Source organism: Doryrhamphus excisus, linkage group LG13 (assembly GCF_037039965.1).
Source record: "Doryrhamphus excisus strain RoL-2023G ecotype Guam linkage group LG13, RoL_Dexc_Guam_v1.1, whole genome shotgun sequence".
Taxonomy (NCBI): domain Eukaryota; kingdom Metazoa; phylum Chordata; class Actinopteri; order Syngnathiformes; family Syngnathidae; genus Doryrhamphus; species Doryrhamphus excisus.
Window position 1 is genome coordinate 20,816,285 of NC_136369.1, and position 18,951 is coordinate 20,835,235.

The window sequence follows — 18,951 nt, forward strand, 5'->3', positions numbered from 1 at the left end:
ATCCATTTTGTTTTTTCTATTTAGACTTATTTTGTATTTTTATTCCGCAAAAGTATTTTAGATTTTAGAAGAAAATAATTTTTAAAGGCGGGGTCAGTGTCAAAAAGCTATTTTTTGTGGGGAATTTAAAATGTGAGTTTGAATGGCAGCGACAGAAAGAGATGAATAGTAATGGCAGTTGAACATTTTAGTAGTACAATTGTACTAAAACAATAATAAAAAAATAACAAATAAAACAATAATCAATAAATAACTCATTGTGAATAAAAGTTGGAGCGTGATCGTTTCCGTTCCAGTGTGACGTCACCGGAAGTGTCTAGTTGCTAAGCTGCGGGTCTGCAGCAGCCACAACTTTTTATTTGTAAACAAGTCGGCGTCGGGCGTTTCGCTAGTCAACTTTGACCGCGCCTTTGCTTCACCTGGACCGCAGCGGAACAGGTGAATACTTTAAAACGTCGCCGACTGCCACATCCTTCTTTTAGCTACTTTGCCAGCTGGCCTCAGTAAGAAGGCTAACTAGCTAGCTAGCTAGCAGGTTGCAGTTGAAACGAGTTGAACCTCCTCTGTACAGCCTAGCTGTATGAATTAGCTTTAACTCTTAGCTCCTTGTGTGGCTTTGCCTTAAACAAGCTTCTTGTTTTGTGTGTTTTTAGAGGAAAAAAAAATAAAATCGACTCCGATCCTTAGTCGACATTGTCAATTCTACTTTGTGTTTTTATCCGCGTTCGGTTTGATGAGTGTTGTCTTTTAATTGAACTTGACTGAAGTATGCATTTGAAGTGGACGTGAGACCAGGGCGTATTGTTGTTGACATGCACGATTTGCTTCAGTGGGAGATGACTCGTCTTTTCAGGTGGACCTGGCTGATGTCTGGCGTTCCAGTGAGATCCAGTCATTAGTCTGAGCCGGCGAGACCGTCATGGCTGCTGCAAGCGCCACTAAGATCTCATGGCGACTACGTGAGTGTCACTTCCGGTTTGTGATGACAAGATGAAGTTCCTGTTGATGACACCTTCAGCTGATTGTGTGTGTGTACGCGCAGAGGAGTTTGAGGCTCACACCAGTCGAGTCTCCTGTGTGTCTTTGGGAAAAAGTTCTGGTCGTCTGCTGGCCAGCGGTGGTGAAGACTGCAGAGTCAACATCTGGTCTGTGAGCAAGGCCAACTGCATCATGGTACTTCATCACTTGCGCTCTCTAACGCCGCTGACTGTCCACAACATCACATCTTCAAGAGTGCGTGTGTGTGCGTGTTCAGAGTCTGAGCGGTCACAAGAAGCCAGTGGAGTGTCTTCACTTCAACATGTCGGAGGAGCTGCTGGCCACGGGTTCTCAGTCTGGAGCCATACGAGTGTGGGACCTGGAGGCCGCCAAGAGTGAGTCTCGCCGCCATCAGGCTGCCTTTTAAGGGCACCGGGGTTCTGGTGACCAAACGGTACACGTCAACATCACACTTCATGGTCTTGAACATGCTCTGCCCGGGGCGTCCAAACTTTTTCTCTTGTTACAATGTGACTTTTTTCACACAATAGATTTTTCCCCCAACTTTCTTCCCTAAATATGTGTACTTTATTCTTGTAACTTGGTGTTTTCCGCTACGTATTTTTTCCAATGTTGTGTTTGTTTTTTATATTTGTGACATTAAAAAAGTTTCTGTAATATTTTAAGTTTTAAAGGATTTTTGCTCATCGTAGTGTGATGTTATTCTTGTAAAATTACGACTTTTTCTCGTTTGATTACCACTACTTTCTTTAAAATTTTGACTCGGTTACAACTTTGTTGTTTTGTTCCTTTTTCATATTACAACTAATATTTCAACTTTATGCTACTAAAATGCTCATAAGATCATCATGTTATTCTCAGAAAATATTTATAATATTTTAAATTAATATTTATCTAAATATATCTACAAATATCTGATCTAAATATTACATTCATATTTAGAAATAGTTTTTTCTAAATATTTTTACTTTATTTTTTGTAAAATTATTTTTTCAATTTCCTGGGTTTTTTCAGTTTTCTTGTTAAATATACTTTTAGAGTGTCCCTTGAGCCATTAAAAAACTGCCACAAATGGCCCCTGGGCTGCATGTTTGACCCCCCCTCCCTTTCTGTGCAGTGTTGCGCACCCTGACGGGGCACAAAGCTAACATCACCAGTTTGGGCTTTCATCCTTTTGGAGACTTTTTGGCCTCCGGCTCCACGGATACAAACATTAAGGTGTGTGTGCACGTGTGTGTGTGTGCGTGTGTGTGTGTGTGTGTACTGATGTGACCATGTGATATTCCACGCCATGCGACGGACGCTGTCAGCTGTGGGACGTGCGGCGGAAAGGCCACCTCTACAGTTACAAGGTAAGACGCGCTCTGCCACGTCCTGTCGTTCTCGGGGCGCCTCGTGACCGCCATGTGACGTCCGGCAGGGTCACACTCAGGCCGTCAGAAGTCTGGCCTTCAGCCCCGACGGGAAGTGGCTGGCGTCGGCGGGTGACGACCGCACCGTCAAGGTAGGTCCCGGAAAGTGGCGGGGGCTGAGTTGAAGACGGGAACTTGACGTGTTGTGCCACAGCTGTGGGACCTAATGCAAGCCAAGACCATCAGCGAGTTCGCCGCACACGAAGGCGCCGTCAACGCCATCCAGTTTCATCCCAATGAGTACCTCTTGGCGTCCGGCAGCTCCGACAGGTACCACCATTTTGCGTTCTTTATGGAAAGACCATGAATTTGAACGCACCATCCCTTGTGTGTGTGTGTGTGTGTGTGTGTGTGTTGCAGGTCGGTGAAGCTGTGGGACCTGGAGAAGTTTTCCATGGTGGCTTCGCTGGAGGGAGACGCCAGTCCGGTCAGGTGAGTCCTGATGGGAATGTCGAATGAGAGGATGAGGGTCCTGATTTCCTATTTGTGGCGCCACAGGTGTATCCTCTTCAGTCCAGACGGAAGCTGCCTGTTCAGCGGCTCCACCGACTCGCTACGCGTCTACGGCTGGGAGCCTGATCGCTGCTTGGACTCGGTGGCAGTGGGGTGGGGCCGAGTGTGCGACCTCGCCGTCTGCAACGAGCAGCTTGTGCGTAGTTCCGCCCCCTGCCCCCGCAAAGCCCGACTTTGATAGATTTGATGGTGGACGCCTCACGCCGTCTCTTCTGCCGCCAGATCGGCGCGTCTCACCAGCTGAGCAGTGTGGCATCCTACGTGGTCGACCTGAAGCGCGTCAAGACGAGTGCCGCCGCTGCGCTTCCGGGAATCGTCCAAAGCCAGGAGCCGTCGGGCGAGCCCAAAGGAGGCGCGCTACGCCGCAGCTACGAGCGACCCGCGACCGCCTGCCGCTCTCAAGGGTGCGACGGGGGTGTGGCGGGGGACTTTTGCCGATTCGGCGTTCTAATGTTTGCAACGTCATCAGGGTGAAGTGCAGCTCAGACGCTGATAGGCGGAGTCCCGAGGGCGAGAGGCGAAGCCCCAGCGAGGATGAGGCGGACGAGAAAGTTTCCTCGGCTGAAATCCACAACGCCGAAGACTACCAGGAAATCTTCCAGCCTAAGAACGCCATCTGTAGGTGAAAGGTCACCCCCCTTTTCCGTCAAAGGTCAAATACCCACACTGAACGCTTCTGTCCCCAGCTCGGACGCCTCCCAAGATGCTGGAGCCTTTCCCCGCCCCCCCAGAGGACGGTGGGTCCAGCGTCCGTGATGTCGTCTGATGACATCATCTTCAATTTTGACGTTGCTGCTCTTCTTTTCCCCTTTTTAGAATTGTCTTCATTGTTCGGACAACATGTCTCCAACGCGTCTGTAATTCCCGACCAGATGCAGGTCTGTGAAGGCATCATCATTATCACCATCAAATGTGTTTGTGATGATTGTGTGTGTGTGAGATAGGTGTCTCCATTAGCCTCGTCCACACCCATCCAGAGGGTGGAGCCAACAGTGGTCACCTGCGCCAAACAACCCGCCCCCCCCCCCACAGGCCAAGTGTTCCCCACCCGCCCCGTCAGCGAGCCCCTGCCGCCACCGCTTCCTCAGACGCCCGTCAAACTGCATCCTAAAATCTTCCCGGTCGCCAGGAACGAGCCGATCGGCCTCAACGTGGCCGACTTCCTTCCTGTGAGTCGCGTCTTTATTGACCGTTATCGCGCGTTTGCGTTTACAGCATCTCATTCTCCACAGTCGTCGCCTGACAAGAGGGCGGCGGTTCTGAGCGACGACGAGGCGCTGAGTCAGATCCGCAAAGGTCACGACACCATGTGCGTGATGCTCAGCAGCCGTCACAAGAACCTGGACACTGTGCGAGCCGTGTGGGCCCGCGAGGGCATCAAGGTAACGCCGCTCAAGCGCTTCCTGTACGCTTGTGACCGCTTCCTCTGTTTGTCTGCACAGTGCGCCCTGGACGCCGCCGTCTCCATAAACGACCTTTCCATCGTCGTGGACGTCCTCAACATCGTCAACATGCAGCCGTCAGTGTCATGCGTACGTGGCCGCACATGCGCACCCCTGTAGTCAACGTGCGCTTGTTGTGTTCAGGTCGCTATGGAAACTGGATGTGTGCATGACCAGTCTTCCTCAGATTGACAAACTGCTGCAGAGTAAATACGAGAGGTGAGTCAGGACGAAGGACGGAGGTGTAGCGTTGTTGCTGACGCGAGTGTCGGTTGTTGCTCAGCTACATTCAGTGCGGCTGTACGTCACTCAAGATCATCATGAAATATTTCTGGCCGCTCATCTCCGACACGCTCGGAGCGGCGCCGTCGGTAGGCGTGGACATCACACGTGAGGAGCGGTGAGCCACACCCTGCTGTCCACTCAGTCACCCTGATGATGACGATGCTGACCCATGTGACCCATGTGACCCTGCAGACACCACAAGTGCAGGATGTGCTGCAAGCAGCTGAAGAACGTCAACAACGTTGTGAAGAACAAGGCGTCGCAGGTCGGTCGCCACGGTTGCGCCTTCAGAGAGTTGCAGCTGCTGATGGCACCGCTGGACGACGCGCTTTGAGAACGTGGATTTTGAAGAGCTTTGCATCCTTTCAATAAAGTTACAAGCATTTGGAGACCAGGGGTCTTTCTTCCAGCCTGGAGACCACGTTTCTCCTTGGACTCAAGCCCTGACCCGGGATGAAAGTGAGAACATGGAGTGTTCTTTGCCTCACCCACGAGCTCAGACTCCTGCATCCGTGAGGCGCTGGTGTCCCCTGCCTGGACAAGGTGCTGTTCTTCGCCGAATTTGATTGAATCGCTTTCGGATTACATGAATCCAACCCTGACGCCATATTTCCCGGGTCTTCACCACCACATCAGGGTGTTGATTCAAGGAAAAGGTTGGAAGAAACGCTGGCAACACGATGAGTACTCCTACCATTACCAGAAATGATGATCTCAGTACTACTACTATTGTTCACTACAAATGCAATACAGGACGCAAACGCTACACTGAGCGCTGAATCATCTGTTCACGTGCTGCCATATTGGATGTGGCAAGAGCGCTGCATGGAATTGGACCAACTGCTTTACAGTCCAACCCAGATCTGATGGGATTACATTTCACGGGTAAGCCTGAAAAAATACTTCCAACGGTATTTAGCCATGATAACGGCATACTACCAAGTCCTCATACCGAGACTCCTGTGGTGAAACCAGCCTCCATACATTAGGGGTGTAATGAGGTGACGCAAGATGAAATCTCGTGAAAAGGTGACAATATTTCTTGTTTAGAGAAAAACTGTCAAGCAGAAGCAGACTGTGAATTATGACATCAATACTACACGAATACATGAATGTGCACGAGGCATTATTGGGATGCACACTATAAACCTTGCTGTCCAACCTACCTCGGCGTGGCTGGGTCTGTACTAATGTCCATGCAGTCACTTTAGATTTGATCATACTTGACATTTGTCAGATCAAAACACGTAGGTGTTCCGACTTAATCACCGAGTGGTTCTATTGGTGCCGTGTTTTGCTTCAATAATAATTTTGCTGTTGCGGCCGACTCATACTTCTCATACGCGGAAGAAATCCGTGTCGACACTTTAGCGCCATTGTGGAGGGATGTTCATTAAAAGTGAATGACAGGAAGAGTTTCTTGTGTGATGCATTTATTTGGCACTTAAAGCGCCACACAGGCGTCAAGGAGCGGTGCTGAAAGCTGAATACGACCCGACCCCTGACCAGCTCGGACACGCTCGGACACGCTCCTCCGTCACCTAGCACACATGGATGGGGAAAGTGTGGCCCAGGAGCCATCTGCGGAATGTGACTCATTTCGGAAATAGAAGCAAATCAAAAGGAAAAGTCTGTACTTGAAAATATACATGAAAATAGTGATTGTCAAGTCATCCCTTGAAAGATGGAACGGAACCATATTCAGACACCCAAGTGTGTCCTGTATTGACCTGAAAAGGGACGCACTGTTGGACTTTCCTGGCATCTTTGCCTTTGACTTGCATACCACTTATTTTCTTTCTGATACGGTACTGAGGAAAAGTCAGGATGGTATCAGCGATACCGATCCAATACTTTGCAAGTACACCTAATTTGTTTGTTTCTTTCGGCTTTTTCGTGATTATGGAGTCGCCACAGTGGATCTTTTATCCGGAATCAGGAAAAAGCCAAAAGAAACCAACAAATTAGGTCTGTTAAAATGGAAAAAGTAGTGAATTGCATATGATAGCATAAAGAATACAATACATGTCATGAATGTATTAAATAAATGAATTATTTATATAAGTCATTGATTTAGCTCCTTTTATCTTCGGTCAACGTTTCACTTTCAGACCTCAAACGATTCGATTATCGAAAGTAGCGATATTGTGATTTTAGGCTTGATTTCAGCGCACGAGGAGCTGGTATCGGCAGTATAGATATTTAGTATCGATCCGCACGTCACTAGCTGTCACGTGATAGCTGATCGCCGTCATCGTTCTCACAGAAAACAACCAATCAGAAAGCACAAAATGTCGAGTGGCGGCAAAGCCTGCACTCACGGGACAACGTTTCGGTTGCTTGAGTCGTTGGATCGTGTGAGTTTGTCACGTCGCCATGGAAGAACGTTAAGACAACGTTCTTCTTTGGTTTGGTTCTAACTAGCTAATGTTTTTTCTTTGTGTTAGCTGCGATTAAGCCTCAGCATGGCGACGACGAGCTAGCAAGCCGTTTTTGGCCGACAAGAAGCGACGACGTTCAAGGTACATGCTAGCTAGCAGAAATGCTAGCTCACGTTTTTAAAAGTGTCATTTCACAACTCTGCTCTCTTGTTGACTTTGTAATAATTATGTCTTTTTCTCACTACTTGTGTGTGAAAGTTGTTTAATTGACAAACAGAGTGTTAAGTAGGGCGGTAGGTCTGTATTTGTCTGTTATTTTACACACATTAAGTTGAAGTAACTCATGTTAATATGTGCCTAATTAAATTCAGGTTTTACTCAAATGGTACAAAAAATATCACACAAAGGCCTGCCTGCTCTCCTACTTTTCATTGAGTTATTGAACCGTTCCATTCATTGTGTGTGTCAGTTCAGTTCAATACAGATACATGTATCGTTGCACCCCTTGTTTACACTGAATGGCTGTGCTTTCCATCACTTACAGGTTGTGCCTCAGCTGCCATTATTTCAAGTGAATCCCGCCCCTTCTGCTACGTAGCCAAAATGGCCGCTCGTTTGGGTGGTAAGTGTCCAGCGCTGCACACGCACCACTTTGTCCATTGTGGCCGCGGTGTTAGTACAGAAATCCGCAAATGGGACGCAGCCGTCAAGCTAAGATAACAAATGCTCGTGAAGAAGCAGCGGTTCTGATGTTGGATGCACGTGAAACAAACAAAACCAAAAGCGTGACCAAATGATCTGATTCTTGAAGTTTATTGCAATGCCTGTAAAATCGTGTTTGTCGGGAGACAAACTGAGCTGCTGCTCACGTTGACTCGTGGGGAAGCCAACAATCACATTGCGATCTGGCACGCCGCAGAAGCCATCGCACTACACGAGATGTCGTTCCATGGACCCCAGGCTGGACAAAGACAGGGGACGACATTCAGCGTCATGCTGAGATGGACGTTAAGATGGAGATGTGTCGTCCAACTTACTGCCAGAGTTCATCCACACGCAGTTCTCGTCGTTGTTATATTTGTCGGGCTGACCCACACGCCATGGACTATACTCCACTGGTCCACTTCCATCAGCCCAGTGGAAACCACCACCATCCTGAAAGAAAGACAGCAATTTGGAGTTCTTCATCCACTCATCATGATCAGTGTGCTGGCTGCTTACTACTCCTCTCAGAGCGCCGATCCAGTAGTGGAGTCGAAATGGGAAGAGCTGTAACATCATACACAGCAGCTTCTTGTGCTCCTCCTCATTTTGCACTTTGACCAAATTACCTTGGAAAATTCGACACGTTTGCTGAGAAGGTGGACAATGAAGAAGTTTAGAACCAGAAGACGTTTAATGCTGCTGCTTTTGTTGGCTGATGTTTCACCTGCGCGTTGGCCCAGTCCTTTTCCATGGTTAATAATTTGACACAGCTGTTTTCATTCAGGCGGTACACCCCACACACTTCACTTTCACATTCTTCCAGCTCCATGTTGGTACACATGGTCTTCAACATGTCCGTGTCATCTGTCACACACAAACACTGTCAGTTTTTGTCTGCCGTGCGTCGCAATCAGTATTGCAGATGCTTTGCTTATTACAAGATTGAGCAAAGGCCGACACGACCATCAGCGCCCCCATCAGGAGGACGGATGTCACAGCAGAAGGCATGGCTCGGGATGACTCTGACCTGGGAACAGCACAACGCTCATTTTTCTGCATCAACCTCTGCCATCTTACTCTTCTACTCACCGGAGATGTGTCGATTTCAGTCTGGCTCCGCCGTCTTCAGCCTTCCACCGAGATCCCGGCTCTTAAATACTTTTCATGCCGCCTGCAGGTCAACCGTTACATTTGAAGATTGATGGCAGCGCCTTTGTTTTCTTTGGTAAATTTGATCAGGCAAATGCCGTTAACGTCTGATTTAGACACGGACTTGGTTGTCAGTTTGAGGCCAGAAAAATAACGTTGCTTACCTGCAGCCATCTGGTGTGTCCTATTGCATTGCTTATTCAATCAATAGTTGGCACTGAATGTCTGCGCTCTGTCACAGTGGTTAAGATTTTGCCCATGCAGGCTGCATATAGAGGTGAAAACAAGATGAAAAGCTGTGAGTGAAAAATAAGCAACACAAGGACGTCTGCCAACCACTGACAGGCTGTGTCTCAAATGGAATACTTGCCAGTACATCTTATTCATATACTGTGTACACTGCATACTTAGTTCCTGAGGGTGTAATTGTGTAGTGCTGTCATTGCACACTTAACAGAAATGGCAATTCTTCTTTTCTCCTTTTTAACTGAGTGGCAACCACTTCCGTTACACCAGGGCTCTCAAACTCATGGCAGCCGTACTTTGTGGCCCTCTACTTGACGTCGAAGTTTAGTGTAGCCCACACACTCTAGAACAGGGGTTCTGAACCTTTTTGACGACGAGGCCCGATTTTTTTTTTCAGTGCCCATCAAATATGAACGCCGTATAGATTTAATTGATCTCATTCATGTTTTCACTAATAAATCAAATCCACTCCCAGTTTAACAAGCTAAAACCTGAATAAAGTTTAATGAATGACATTACATGATCAAATCTGATCATCAGATTGTCAAAACGTAACTTTTGATAATAATTCATGGAATAACTCAAGCAAGAAAAAATGTAAAAGGCTTAAGTCAGGCTTATTAATAAAAAAGACCAACATTTACATTTTACTTTTACTTTTACACTGGCACCACTTTCGTCTTGATGTTTTCATTTGAAAAACTTCTCCATCGCTAGTTGTAGTTGAATGTCTTCTTCTGATCTTCCGTGAGCATGTTAAACAACTGACTGACACATTACCGCCACCATCTGGTGTGTACCCATGCAAAGCCTTCAACAAACAACATCGTTATTATGAAAATTCCAGCAAGAGAAACGTTCACGCAGAATCTGCCTCTTAAAGGATCCATGAACATACAATCAGGTTTAAGAACAAACAAGGGTGTGGATTGCCACACTGGTCTTTTGCTAAAAGAATAAACCAGTCCAAATGCATTCATCGCATTTGCGGCTAATGCACTGCATTTTTGTACTCGCTGTCAAAAAAAGACTTGCGTGTCCATGACGACACAGTAAATATTGCTTTCAATAAAATAACACTTTGAGGTTAGTACAATTTGAAAACAATGAAAACAGACGGTTGTCTGTCCTGGCTCTATAGCAACAGTTTTGCTCTTCAGCCCCTAATAAGGACTTGCTCACGTTGTGTAAAATACAGCGGCCGGGTTGGCTGCATGCATTTGTCAGCGGAAGGAGCAGCGCAAATCAGAGAACCGGACTTGACAAAGTTGTTACACTTTACATGGGCTTTACTAGTTGGTATCAACACTTTGCGTTTGTGCTCCTTTTCCACTTTCCTTGGGAGTTTGCTCATTTTATTTCTGCAATGAGCCATGTTCCACAGATGGCAACTGTGTCCCACTTTGGACACCCCTGCGTGTTTCGCCAGCAAGGGCAGACGTTGCCAGACGATCGAGTGTGTTGAGGCTCTTCCTTCTTGCTTTCTGTTGGGTTGGGTTGCCTTGTGGAGGGCTGTATGCAGATTTCAGACTCTCATTGCAAGGCGGTACGGAGATGGCGCTCCTCATTTTCACCCCATTATACAATAACGCTGCAGATTGTAATACAATTCTTGAACACATTTTGTATTAACTTATTTCAAAAGTTAACAATTGTGGATGCTGCACTGTTTGTTGTATTCAGGAGTAAACCACTGAAATTCATGCATGACCACAAATATCACAATATTAAACAGCATAATTAGAATTCATTTTAGGAAACGAGTGCCATGTTTCATTGGTCAAACATAAACCAAATCTAACTGTATTGATTAAAATAAAACTTACACTAATTAAATGACTCACACGAAAGTGTTTGAAGACAGACATACATACAGTAGATGCGGTATAGATTATTATGCAACTATTAACATGATGAAAAACACTAATATAGACAATATCATCAGTGACCAAATGCATGTTGCTTTTGTTCTTCATAAATGTTATGATTGTTGCGATGGGCTTATAGGCAGTAGCTGGAACCCGATGCAGAGAGGACAACAAGTAAGGTGTAGAGACCAAGTTTAATATAAAAGGTGTACTAGAGGGGAAAAAAAACATTGTGTACAGCACAAAACCAGAATAGAAATCATATAGGGCGGGCAAAGGCACACAAAAAGGGAAACAAAAAAAAAAGCCAAGCAGGGAGGAAAAGCGATACTAGACAAGTCACAGAAAGAGCGTCTGGAAAAGCCACACAGAAGTACAGAAGTACTTACAAGAATGCTCGGAGCGCAAGCAACCACAAAGAAGCCACACACGAGAATGCACAACACCAGATGGTTGCACAGGGTGCGAATGAAGTCCATGAAACAATCTGGCAAGGGGTGAGTCTTGAAGATGGCTCTGGGACGGGTGGCTCCGCCCGGGCAGGATCAGCAGTGCGACGCAAGAGAAAGCAGACAGGTGGCAGCAGAGCAGAGCATATGACAACGAGGCAAATAGAAATATTAAATCATGAAATAAACAAATGATCTCTTGATGGGAAAAGGCAAAAAGGCTTTCTCTTTGAACGTGGTGGGATTTGTGGCAAGGCCTCTTCTTCAAAGATCCTGAGGGTTATGGAACAAAGAAAGTGAAGCGCTAGACACCAAAAAATGTCAACCATCCTGAGGGTTAGGGTTAGGGTTAGGGAGGATCCGTTTGGCTGTCACTCAAGACACAGGATGATCCTCGGCCCTAATGACGATTGTTACTGAGGCCGAGTGCAGCCCAATAACCATCAGACGGCATCTACGAGAGAAGGGTTTAAAAACAATCTTCAAAGGCCTCATCTCCTTCAGTGTTTGGATTTTGCAGCAGAGCACGAAACATGGGCGGGCTATTGAAAGGTGGGAAAAAAGTTGATTCACAAATGAGGAAAAAATGTAACTTTGAAGGTCCTGACGGCTTCTAACGTTGCTGGCATGAAGGAGATCCCACCTGAAATGTTTTCCACACGGCACAGTGGCGAGGGCGCCATCATGATCCTTCAGTGGACCAATAGAGCTTCATGTTATGTAGTGAAACGCCCCTGACATTAAAGCAGCGAAGATATACTCATCGAGCCTGAGTCATGCACGCAACTGCACTAGCATGCTAAACAAGGCTAACCCAGTTAGCTTCCATTTACTCTCCGAGATGCCGCCAACCTTCGCCGGTGTTTATCAGCATTTCAACCTGTTTAGTTCGGTAGAATGCGGTTTAGCATTTATAGTGAGAACAGTCCGCTGAGTTCATACTTCTCCACACCAACGTTCCATCTCCTCACGATGACAGCATTTCATTCATCTTATGTAACAAAGTCCGCCGCGCAACTCTCCTTGTTTACGATTATCATTTATACCGCTGTAAGTCTCTTATCATTGGAAGCTCTATACCGGTATGTAAAGAAATAACGCAGACATATGAAGATTACACCATGATATCATCTAACCACTTCTGGCGACTTGTAGGACAGCCAATTGCTACTTTTCGTACTGAAACGTTGGCAGCAGTGGTCTACTATGGGTTTGTAATATGCTCGTACCGGCACATTGTGGCAGTTTTGAGTGCAACATCCAGCTACTTACCCTATCCACTCACACTGCTAAATGGCCAGAAATGTGCAAGTTGAGACACAGCTGCTAAGCTAAGCTAAGCTACCAAATTCTTGTGAAAAAGCGGTGGGATTGAATTTGACAATCAGGGACTTGAGGTGGATGCACGTGAAGCAAAGGAAACCAGACGCATGAACAAACTGATGCTAGAAGTTTATTGCAAAGACTGTAAAAGCGTGTTTGTGCTCACGAGTAGACAAACTGAGCTGCTTCTGTTGACTCTTGGAGAATCAAACAGTCACACTCGGACCTGACACGCCACAGAACTTAGCTTGGAATTGGGAACTGACACGCCAGAGAACCCAGGCCATCACATAGGCCGTCGTTCCATCCACCCCAGGCTGGACACAGACAGGAGACAACATTCAGTATCGTGCTGAGACAGAGAGATGTTGAGTTCAACTTACAGTTGTAGTTCATCCACACACAGTTGTCATTCTTGTGATAGTTGTCGGGCTGATCCTCACCCCATGGACTAAACTCCACTGGTGTATCTTCACCAGCCCAGTAGAAATTACCATCCTGAAACAAAGACAACCATTTTGATCTCTTCATCCATCCCTTCTTCGTCACCATCGTCATAAGTGTAATGGCTGCTTACTTTTCCTCGTACGGCACCGACCCAGTAGCGGTATTGCCCCGGGAATAGCCGTAACATCATACACATCAGCTTGGTGTGCTCTTCCTCATTTTTCACTTTCACCACATGGCCGTTCCAAAGTTGACAGTCCGCCTAATAAGTGAGACAATCCGAAGTTTAGAACCAGAAGATGGTTAGGGCTGCTGTTCTTCTTTGCTGGTGTTTCACCTGTGCGCCGGCAAAAGTTCTTTGCAGGCTTAATACTTTGACACAGCTGTTGTCATTCAGACGGTAGACCCCACACGCCTCACCATTACATGCTTCCAGCGTCACGGTGGCGCATTTTTCTCTCAACTTCTCATCGGTGTCTGTGACACACAAACACTGTCAGTCTTTGTCTCGTCACAGTCGCTATTGCTGACATTTTGCTTATTACAAATTTGAGCCAAGATCGACGTGACCGTCAGCGCCCCCATCAGGAGGACAGTTGTCATAGCAGAAGGCATGGCTCAGGGTGACTGACCTGGGAACAGCGCAACATTGGTTTTACCGCATCAACCTCTGCCATCTTTCCTTCTACTCACCGGAGATGTGTCCTTTTCAATCTGCCTCCACCGTCTTCAGCCTCACCTCAAGATCTCTGATCTTAAATACTTTTGATGATGCCTGCAGGCCATCGTTGCATATGAAGATTAGTCACGTAAACATAGCAGCATCTTTTTTTTTTCTTTGTTAAATTTGATCAGGCAAATGATTTGTCTACTTCATACAAACAAGGACTCATTTTGAAGCCAACTATAACAATATAATGACAATTTGATTTAATAGTATTGATATTATTTGGATATTTAACTTGAAGTATTACATTTATTTCAGTCACGGCACTGTTAATGCATTTGATAGACAATAATCAAAATCATCACTGACTGCCATTAATTCAGCTAATCACCCAGAGCAAACGAGCTTAAAGATATATTGGACACTTTAAGTCCTGTCCAATGTTATGTGTGTTCGCAACAGTCATCAATCTACAACCCTTTTATCACACATACCTGTCTTTGTTTTTGGGGAACTTGAAAGATGACAAAATCTTTTGGACCGTCTGTTTGAGCAATTAAAGGCCACGCAGTGTGCCCAGGGCATATTTTCAATGTAATGGATTCTGGATTCTGTCCCCTGTCACAGAGGCCAGACCCGCCCAGGGCATAATACGGAAACCGTTGCCAAATCGGCAAATCTTTGGTTGTATAATCTCCTGGGAGGTCAGCTCCACCTTCAGCATTAGCATGCAGACTAAACAAAGACTGAACAAACACTTCATCTCTTTTAAATGTTGAAGAGCGGAAAGAGACAAATGAGGAGGATTTGTGTACCATAGGAGTTTTAGCTTGAGTAAATTCAATGTGATTAGAATGTTCACATTTAGCACTCTTTGTTTTGGCAAAGCTCTTCAACCTCGATGATGCAATATCAGTAGACGACTTGTGGCTTGTCTCCCAAATGGCTTGTCCCTCACGCCTTGCATTTTGGTGGTGTGCTTACGGTCATTTGGAAGACACATTTGCGACAAAGCCTCAACTTCCTGGCTGATGGCTTGAGATGTTTACCTCAGTATTTCCACATAACGTTTTTTCTGTCCGGGTAGGAACCCAAGATGCGAGGCAGAGTTGTGTGGAGCAAAAACAAAGTCTATTGAAAGTCTCCATTGAAGGTTTCAGTGGCAAAAATCAAACAGAAACTGTTAAGGCTGGGTTATACAGTGCATCCGGAAAGTATTCACAGCGCTTCACTTTTTCCACATTTTGTCATGTTACAGCCTCATTCCAAACTGAATTAAATTCATCTCTTACCTCAAAATTCTACACAAAATACTCCATTATGACAATGTGGAAAAAGTTTTTTTTTTGACATGTTTTGAATTTATTAAAAATAGAAAACAAAAAAATCACATTTACATAAGTATTCACAGCCTTTGCCATGAAGCTCAAAATTGAGCTCAGGTGCATCTTTTTTCCACTGATCATCCTTGAGATCTTTCTACAGCTTAATTGGAGTCCACCTGCAGTGAATTCAGTTGATTGGACATGATTTGGAAATATAATAACTGTCTATATAAGGTCCCACAGTTGACTGTGCATGTCAGAGCACAAACACCAAGCATGAAGTCAAAAGAACTGTCTGTAGACCTGCGAGACAGGATTGTCTTGAGGCACAAATCTGGGGAAGGATACAGAAACATTTCTGCTGCTTTGAAGGTCCCAATGAGCACAGTGGCCTCCATTATTCGTAAATGGAAGACGTTTGGAACCACCAGGACTCTTCCTAGAGCTGGCCGGCCTTCTAAACTGAGCGATTGGGGAAGAAGGGCCTTAGTCAGGGAGGTGACCAAGGCCCCGATGGTCACTCTGTCAGAGCTCCAGCGTTCCTCTGTGGAGAGAGGAGAGCCTTCCAGAAGGACAACCATCTCTGCAGCAATCCACCAATCAGGCCTGTATGGTAGAGTGGCCAGACGAAAGCCACTCCTTAGTAAAAGGAACATGGCAGCCCGGCTGGAATTTGCCAAAAAGCACCTGAATGACTCTCAGACCATGAGAAACAAAATTCTCTGGTCTGATGAGACAAAGATTGAACTCTTTGGTGTGAATGCCAGGCGCCATGTTTGGAGGAAACCAGGCACTGCTCATCACCAGGCCAATACCATCCCTACAGTGAAGCATGGTGGTGGCAGCATCATGCTGTGGGGATGTTTTTCAGCAGCAGGAACTGGCAGACTAGTCAGGATAGAAGGAAAAATGAATGCAGCAATATATAGAGATATCCTGGATGAAAACCTGCTCCAGAGCGCTCTTGACCTCAGTAGACTGGTCATGTACCTTGACCATATAGACAGTAGACATTAGCACACAGCCAAGATCTCAAAAGATTGGCTTCAGAACCACTCGGTGAATGTTCTGGAGTGGCCCAGCCAGAGTCCAGACTTGAATCCGATGGAACATCTCTGGAGAGATCTGAAAATGGCTGTGCACAGACGTCTCCCATCCAACCTGATGGAGCTTGAGACTTATTGCAAAGAAGAATGGGCAAAACTGCCTAAAGATAGGTGTGCTAAACTTGTGGGATCATATTCAAAAAGGCTTGAGGCTGTAATTGCTGCCAAAGGTGGATCAACAAAGTATTAAGCAAGGGCTGTGAATACTTATGTAAATGTGATTTTTTTTGTTTTCTATTTTTAATAAATTCAAAACATGTCAAAAAAACCTTTTTTCACATTGTCATAATGGAGTATTTTGTGTAGAATTTTGAATTGTGTAGATGAATTTAATTCAGTTTGGAATGAGGCTGTAACATGACAAAATGTAGAAAAAGTGAAGCGCTGTGAATACTTTCCGGATGCGCGGCGTCTGCTCCCAAATTGCAGCCGGCAGTGCATTGAAAACACATCTACCACGGGCCTCAACGAGAGCGGAAGACGTCGACTTCCAACGTAGCGACAGTTGCCTGTTTTGAAGAAGAGGAATTGGGTTTTATTTGCTGCTGCGACAGAAAAGGAAGAGAAGGAGGCCCACTCGTGCTTTGAATAGGAGGAGTGCTGCAATTGCAGCTCGCCATTCTTCCCACCACAGGGAGTTGTACCCTGGCAGGAGAATGTGCCGAGAAAGTTGAAGAATACAATTAACGACTGGACCAAAGTGCAAGAATGAGCGATGTGATGACGCCGTTGTCAGGGAAGTCACAAACAAGCCAGATGAGCCAGATGTCATGTCAACCGAGCAACAAGTTTTATGTTAGGATTTTTCAGTGTTAGGATTTTTCACTGATCAGTGTCAGTATGAAACCCATTATGACAATGACTGTTCTGTTATGTCTATGTCATACATATTCTTTTTTAGGACTGTCATACAAAGTAGTTACGGCAACAAGTAAATTGACTCCTATTTTACCACATTTTTACATTACCTTATTTTCTTAGGTGTTCAAGCAGTCGCATTGGAAGACTTGAAGTGAACAAATGTATTGCAATTGATGTAAAACCGATGGCGGTAGGATTAAATATGCCTTGCTTCTTCCTACTGCTTTTGGACACGTGGAACTATGAATAGTAATATGTGATGTATTCCAATGTAACTTGTATGCATGTTCAAATAAATCCCACCGTTACCATATCAGGGATTGACATGGACGGACGTTAAACAAATGAAACCAGAAGCAGGAACAAATTCTCTGATGCTTGAAGTTTATTACAATGCCTGTAAAAGCATGTTTCTGCTCTCGACGAGACAAAGTGAGTGGCTGCTCTTGTTGACTCTTGGAGAAACAAACAATCACATTGGTATCTGACATGCCACAGATTGTCTCTCTAGACAATCGCCTTTGTTCCACGGACCCCAGGCTGGACAGAGACAGGAGTCAACATTCAGTGTCATGCTGAAACAGACGTCCAGAGAGATGTTCCATCAAACTTACAGTCAGAGTTCATCCACACACACTCTGGTTCCCTTCCATAGCTGGGCGGAGTTGAATGCCATGGAGCAAATGTCACATTTCCATTGCCATCAACCCACCGGAATTCACTACCCTGGAACAAAGACAACCATTGTGATCTCTTCATGCTCTCATCATCATCATCATCATCATCAGTGTGTTGGATTCTTACCTGTCGTCGTACAGAACTGATCCAGTAGCTGAGCGGCTTTGGGTACAGCCGGTACATCATACACAGCAGCTTCTTGTGCTCCTCCTCATTTTCCACTTTGACCACTTTACCCTTGATCATTTTGCACAATCTCTGATAGGAGGATAACGAAGACGTTTTTAGGACCAGAATTTATTGCATGCTGCTTCTGTTTGCTGGTGTTTCACCTTTGCCGCTTCGTAATCCCTTTGCAAGGATAGTAATTTGACACAGCTCTTTTCATTGAGGCGGTACACCCCACACATAGTATCACTGGGACATTCTTCCAGCTCCATGTTGGCACACAGTTCAACCATTTGAGAGTCGTCGTCTGTGACACACAAACACCGTCAGTTTTTGTCTGCTGCTCACCAGAGTCAGTATTGCTGACGTTTTGCTTATTACAAGATTGAGCAAAAGCTGACGCGACCAACAGCGCCCCCATCAGGAGGACAGTTGGTACAGCAGAAGGCATGACTCAGGATGACGCTGACCTGGGAACAGCACAATGTTCATTTTTCTCCATCAACCTCTGCCATCTTTCTCCTCTACTCACCGGAGATGTGTTCAGATGTGTTCGCCGTCTTCGGCCACACCTCAAGATCCCACCTCTTAAATACTTTCAATGACGCCTGCAGGCTGTTTTATATGAAGATTGGTCCCATAAATATGGCAGTACCTTTTTTGTTAAGTTTGATCAGGCAAATACTGTTGATGTCTGAGCTGCCTACTTAATTCAAACAAGGACTCGGATCTCTGTTTGAAACCAGGGAAAATTTGTTGAAAGACTGATATCGCTGTCTAGACAGCATTATTATTGCACAGGTGCACCTTAGGTTTCCCTCAATGAAAGGCCACTCCAAAATTAGCAGTTGTACAGCAATTGTACAGGGGAGGTCCAAAAACCAGTCAGTATCTGGTGTGACCTAAAGGACTGATTCCCAGCCACAC

The 18,951-nt window shown here is 45.6% G+C and overlaps 4 protein-coding genes and 1 long non-coding RNA gene across 9 annotated transcripts; 2 read left to right on the forward strand and 3 right to left on the reverse strand.

Annotated features, from left to right (window-relative positions):
- Positions 1-297: 297 nt before the first annotated feature.
- On the forward strand, positions 298-5,040 carry katnb1 (katanin p80 (WD repeat containing) subunit B 1). Of its 2 annotated transcripts, none has more exons than XM_058088401.2 (20): positions 298-438; positions 854-959; positions 1,043-1,173; positions 1,256-1,373; positions 2,117-2,217; positions 2,310-2,351; positions 2,420-2,503; positions 2,566-2,681; positions 2,772-2,843; positions 2,910-3,060; positions 3,147-3,328; positions 3,394-3,542; positions 3,611-3,661; positions 3,741-3,802; positions 3,869-4,093; positions 4,157-4,306; positions 4,367-4,443; positions 4,511-4,585; positions 4,650-4,766; positions 4,844-5,040. In XM_058088401.2, exons 2-20 carry the CDS (start codon positions 920-922, stop codon positions 4,983-4,985), a joined length of 2,085 nt encoding a protein of 694 aa, XP_057944384.2. In that variant the 5' UTR covers positions 298-438; positions 854-919; the 3' UTR covers positions 4,986-5,040. The 2 variants fall into 2 exon arrangements, with proteins under 2 accessions (XP_057944384.2, XP_057944386.2); XM_058088403.2 differs by having other exon boundaries at positions 302-438; positions 831-959.
- Positions 5,041-7,032: 1,992 nt separating this feature from the next.
- LOC131139129 (uncharacterized) lies at positions 7,033-9,759 on the forward strand. Its single transcript, XR_009132191.2, has 3 exons — positions 7,033-7,173; positions 7,577-7,654; positions 7,952-9,759. It is a non-coding gene; the product is annotated as an uncharacterized LOC131139129 (long non-coding RNA).
- LOC144901608 (C-type isolectin Sp-CL4-like) lies at positions 7,834-9,140 on the reverse strand. Of its 4 annotated transcripts, none has more exons than XR_013629654.1 (6): positions 9,051-9,139; positions 8,827-8,957; positions 8,676-8,764; positions 8,462-8,601; positions 8,254-8,385; positions 7,834-8,187 (listed from the first exon to the last, which is right to left on the reverse strand). XR_013629654.1 is itself a non-coding variant. In XM_078795649.1 (6 exons), the coding sequence occupies exons 3-6, from the start codon at positions 8,743-8,745 to the stop codon at positions 7,926-7,928; spliced, it is 594 nt and encodes a 197-aa protein (XP_078651775.1). In that variant the 5' UTR covers positions 8,746-8,764; positions 8,827-8,957; positions 9,051-9,140; the 3' UTR covers positions 7,834-7,925. The 4 variants fall into 4 exon arrangements, 3 of the variants coding, with proteins under 3 accessions (XP_078651775.1, XP_078651776.1, XP_078651774.1); XM_078795649.1 differs by having other exon boundaries at positions 7,834-7,993; positions 8,070-8,385; positions 9,051-9,140; XM_078795650.1 differs by lacking the exon at positions 9,051-9,139 and having other exon boundaries at positions 7,834-7,993; positions 8,070-8,187; positions 8,676-8,857.
- A 3,135-nt stretch (positions 9,760-12,894) lies between the features above and the next one.
- Positions 12,895-13,943, reverse strand: LOC131139121 (C-type isolectin Sp-CL4-like). The gene is made up of 6 exons (XM_058088418.2): positions 13,913-13,943; positions 13,765-13,851; positions 13,557-13,696; positions 13,350-13,481; positions 13,156-13,270; positions 12,895-13,089 (listed from the first exon to the last, which is right to left on the reverse strand). Exons 2-6 carry the CDS (start codon positions 13,832-13,834, stop codon positions 13,016-13,018), a joined length of 531 nt encoding a protein of 176 aa, XP_057944401.2. The 5' UTR covers positions 13,835-13,851; positions 13,913-13,943; the 3' UTR covers positions 12,895-13,015.
- A 3,608-nt stretch (positions 13,944-17,551) lies between these two features.
- Positions 17,552-18,609, reverse strand: LOC144901618 (uncharacterized). The gene is made up of 6 exons (XM_078795707.1): positions 18,557-18,609; positions 18,406-18,494; positions 18,189-18,331; positions 17,983-18,114; positions 17,793-17,904; positions 17,552-17,718 (listed from the first exon to the last, which is right to left on the reverse strand). Exons 2-6 carry the CDS (start codon positions 18,473-18,475, stop codon positions 17,651-17,653), a joined length of 525 nt encoding a protein of 174 aa, XP_078651833.1. The 5' UTR covers positions 18,476-18,494; positions 18,557-18,609; the 3' UTR covers positions 17,552-17,650.
- Between the last annotated feature and the right edge of the window lie 342 nt (positions 18,610-18,951).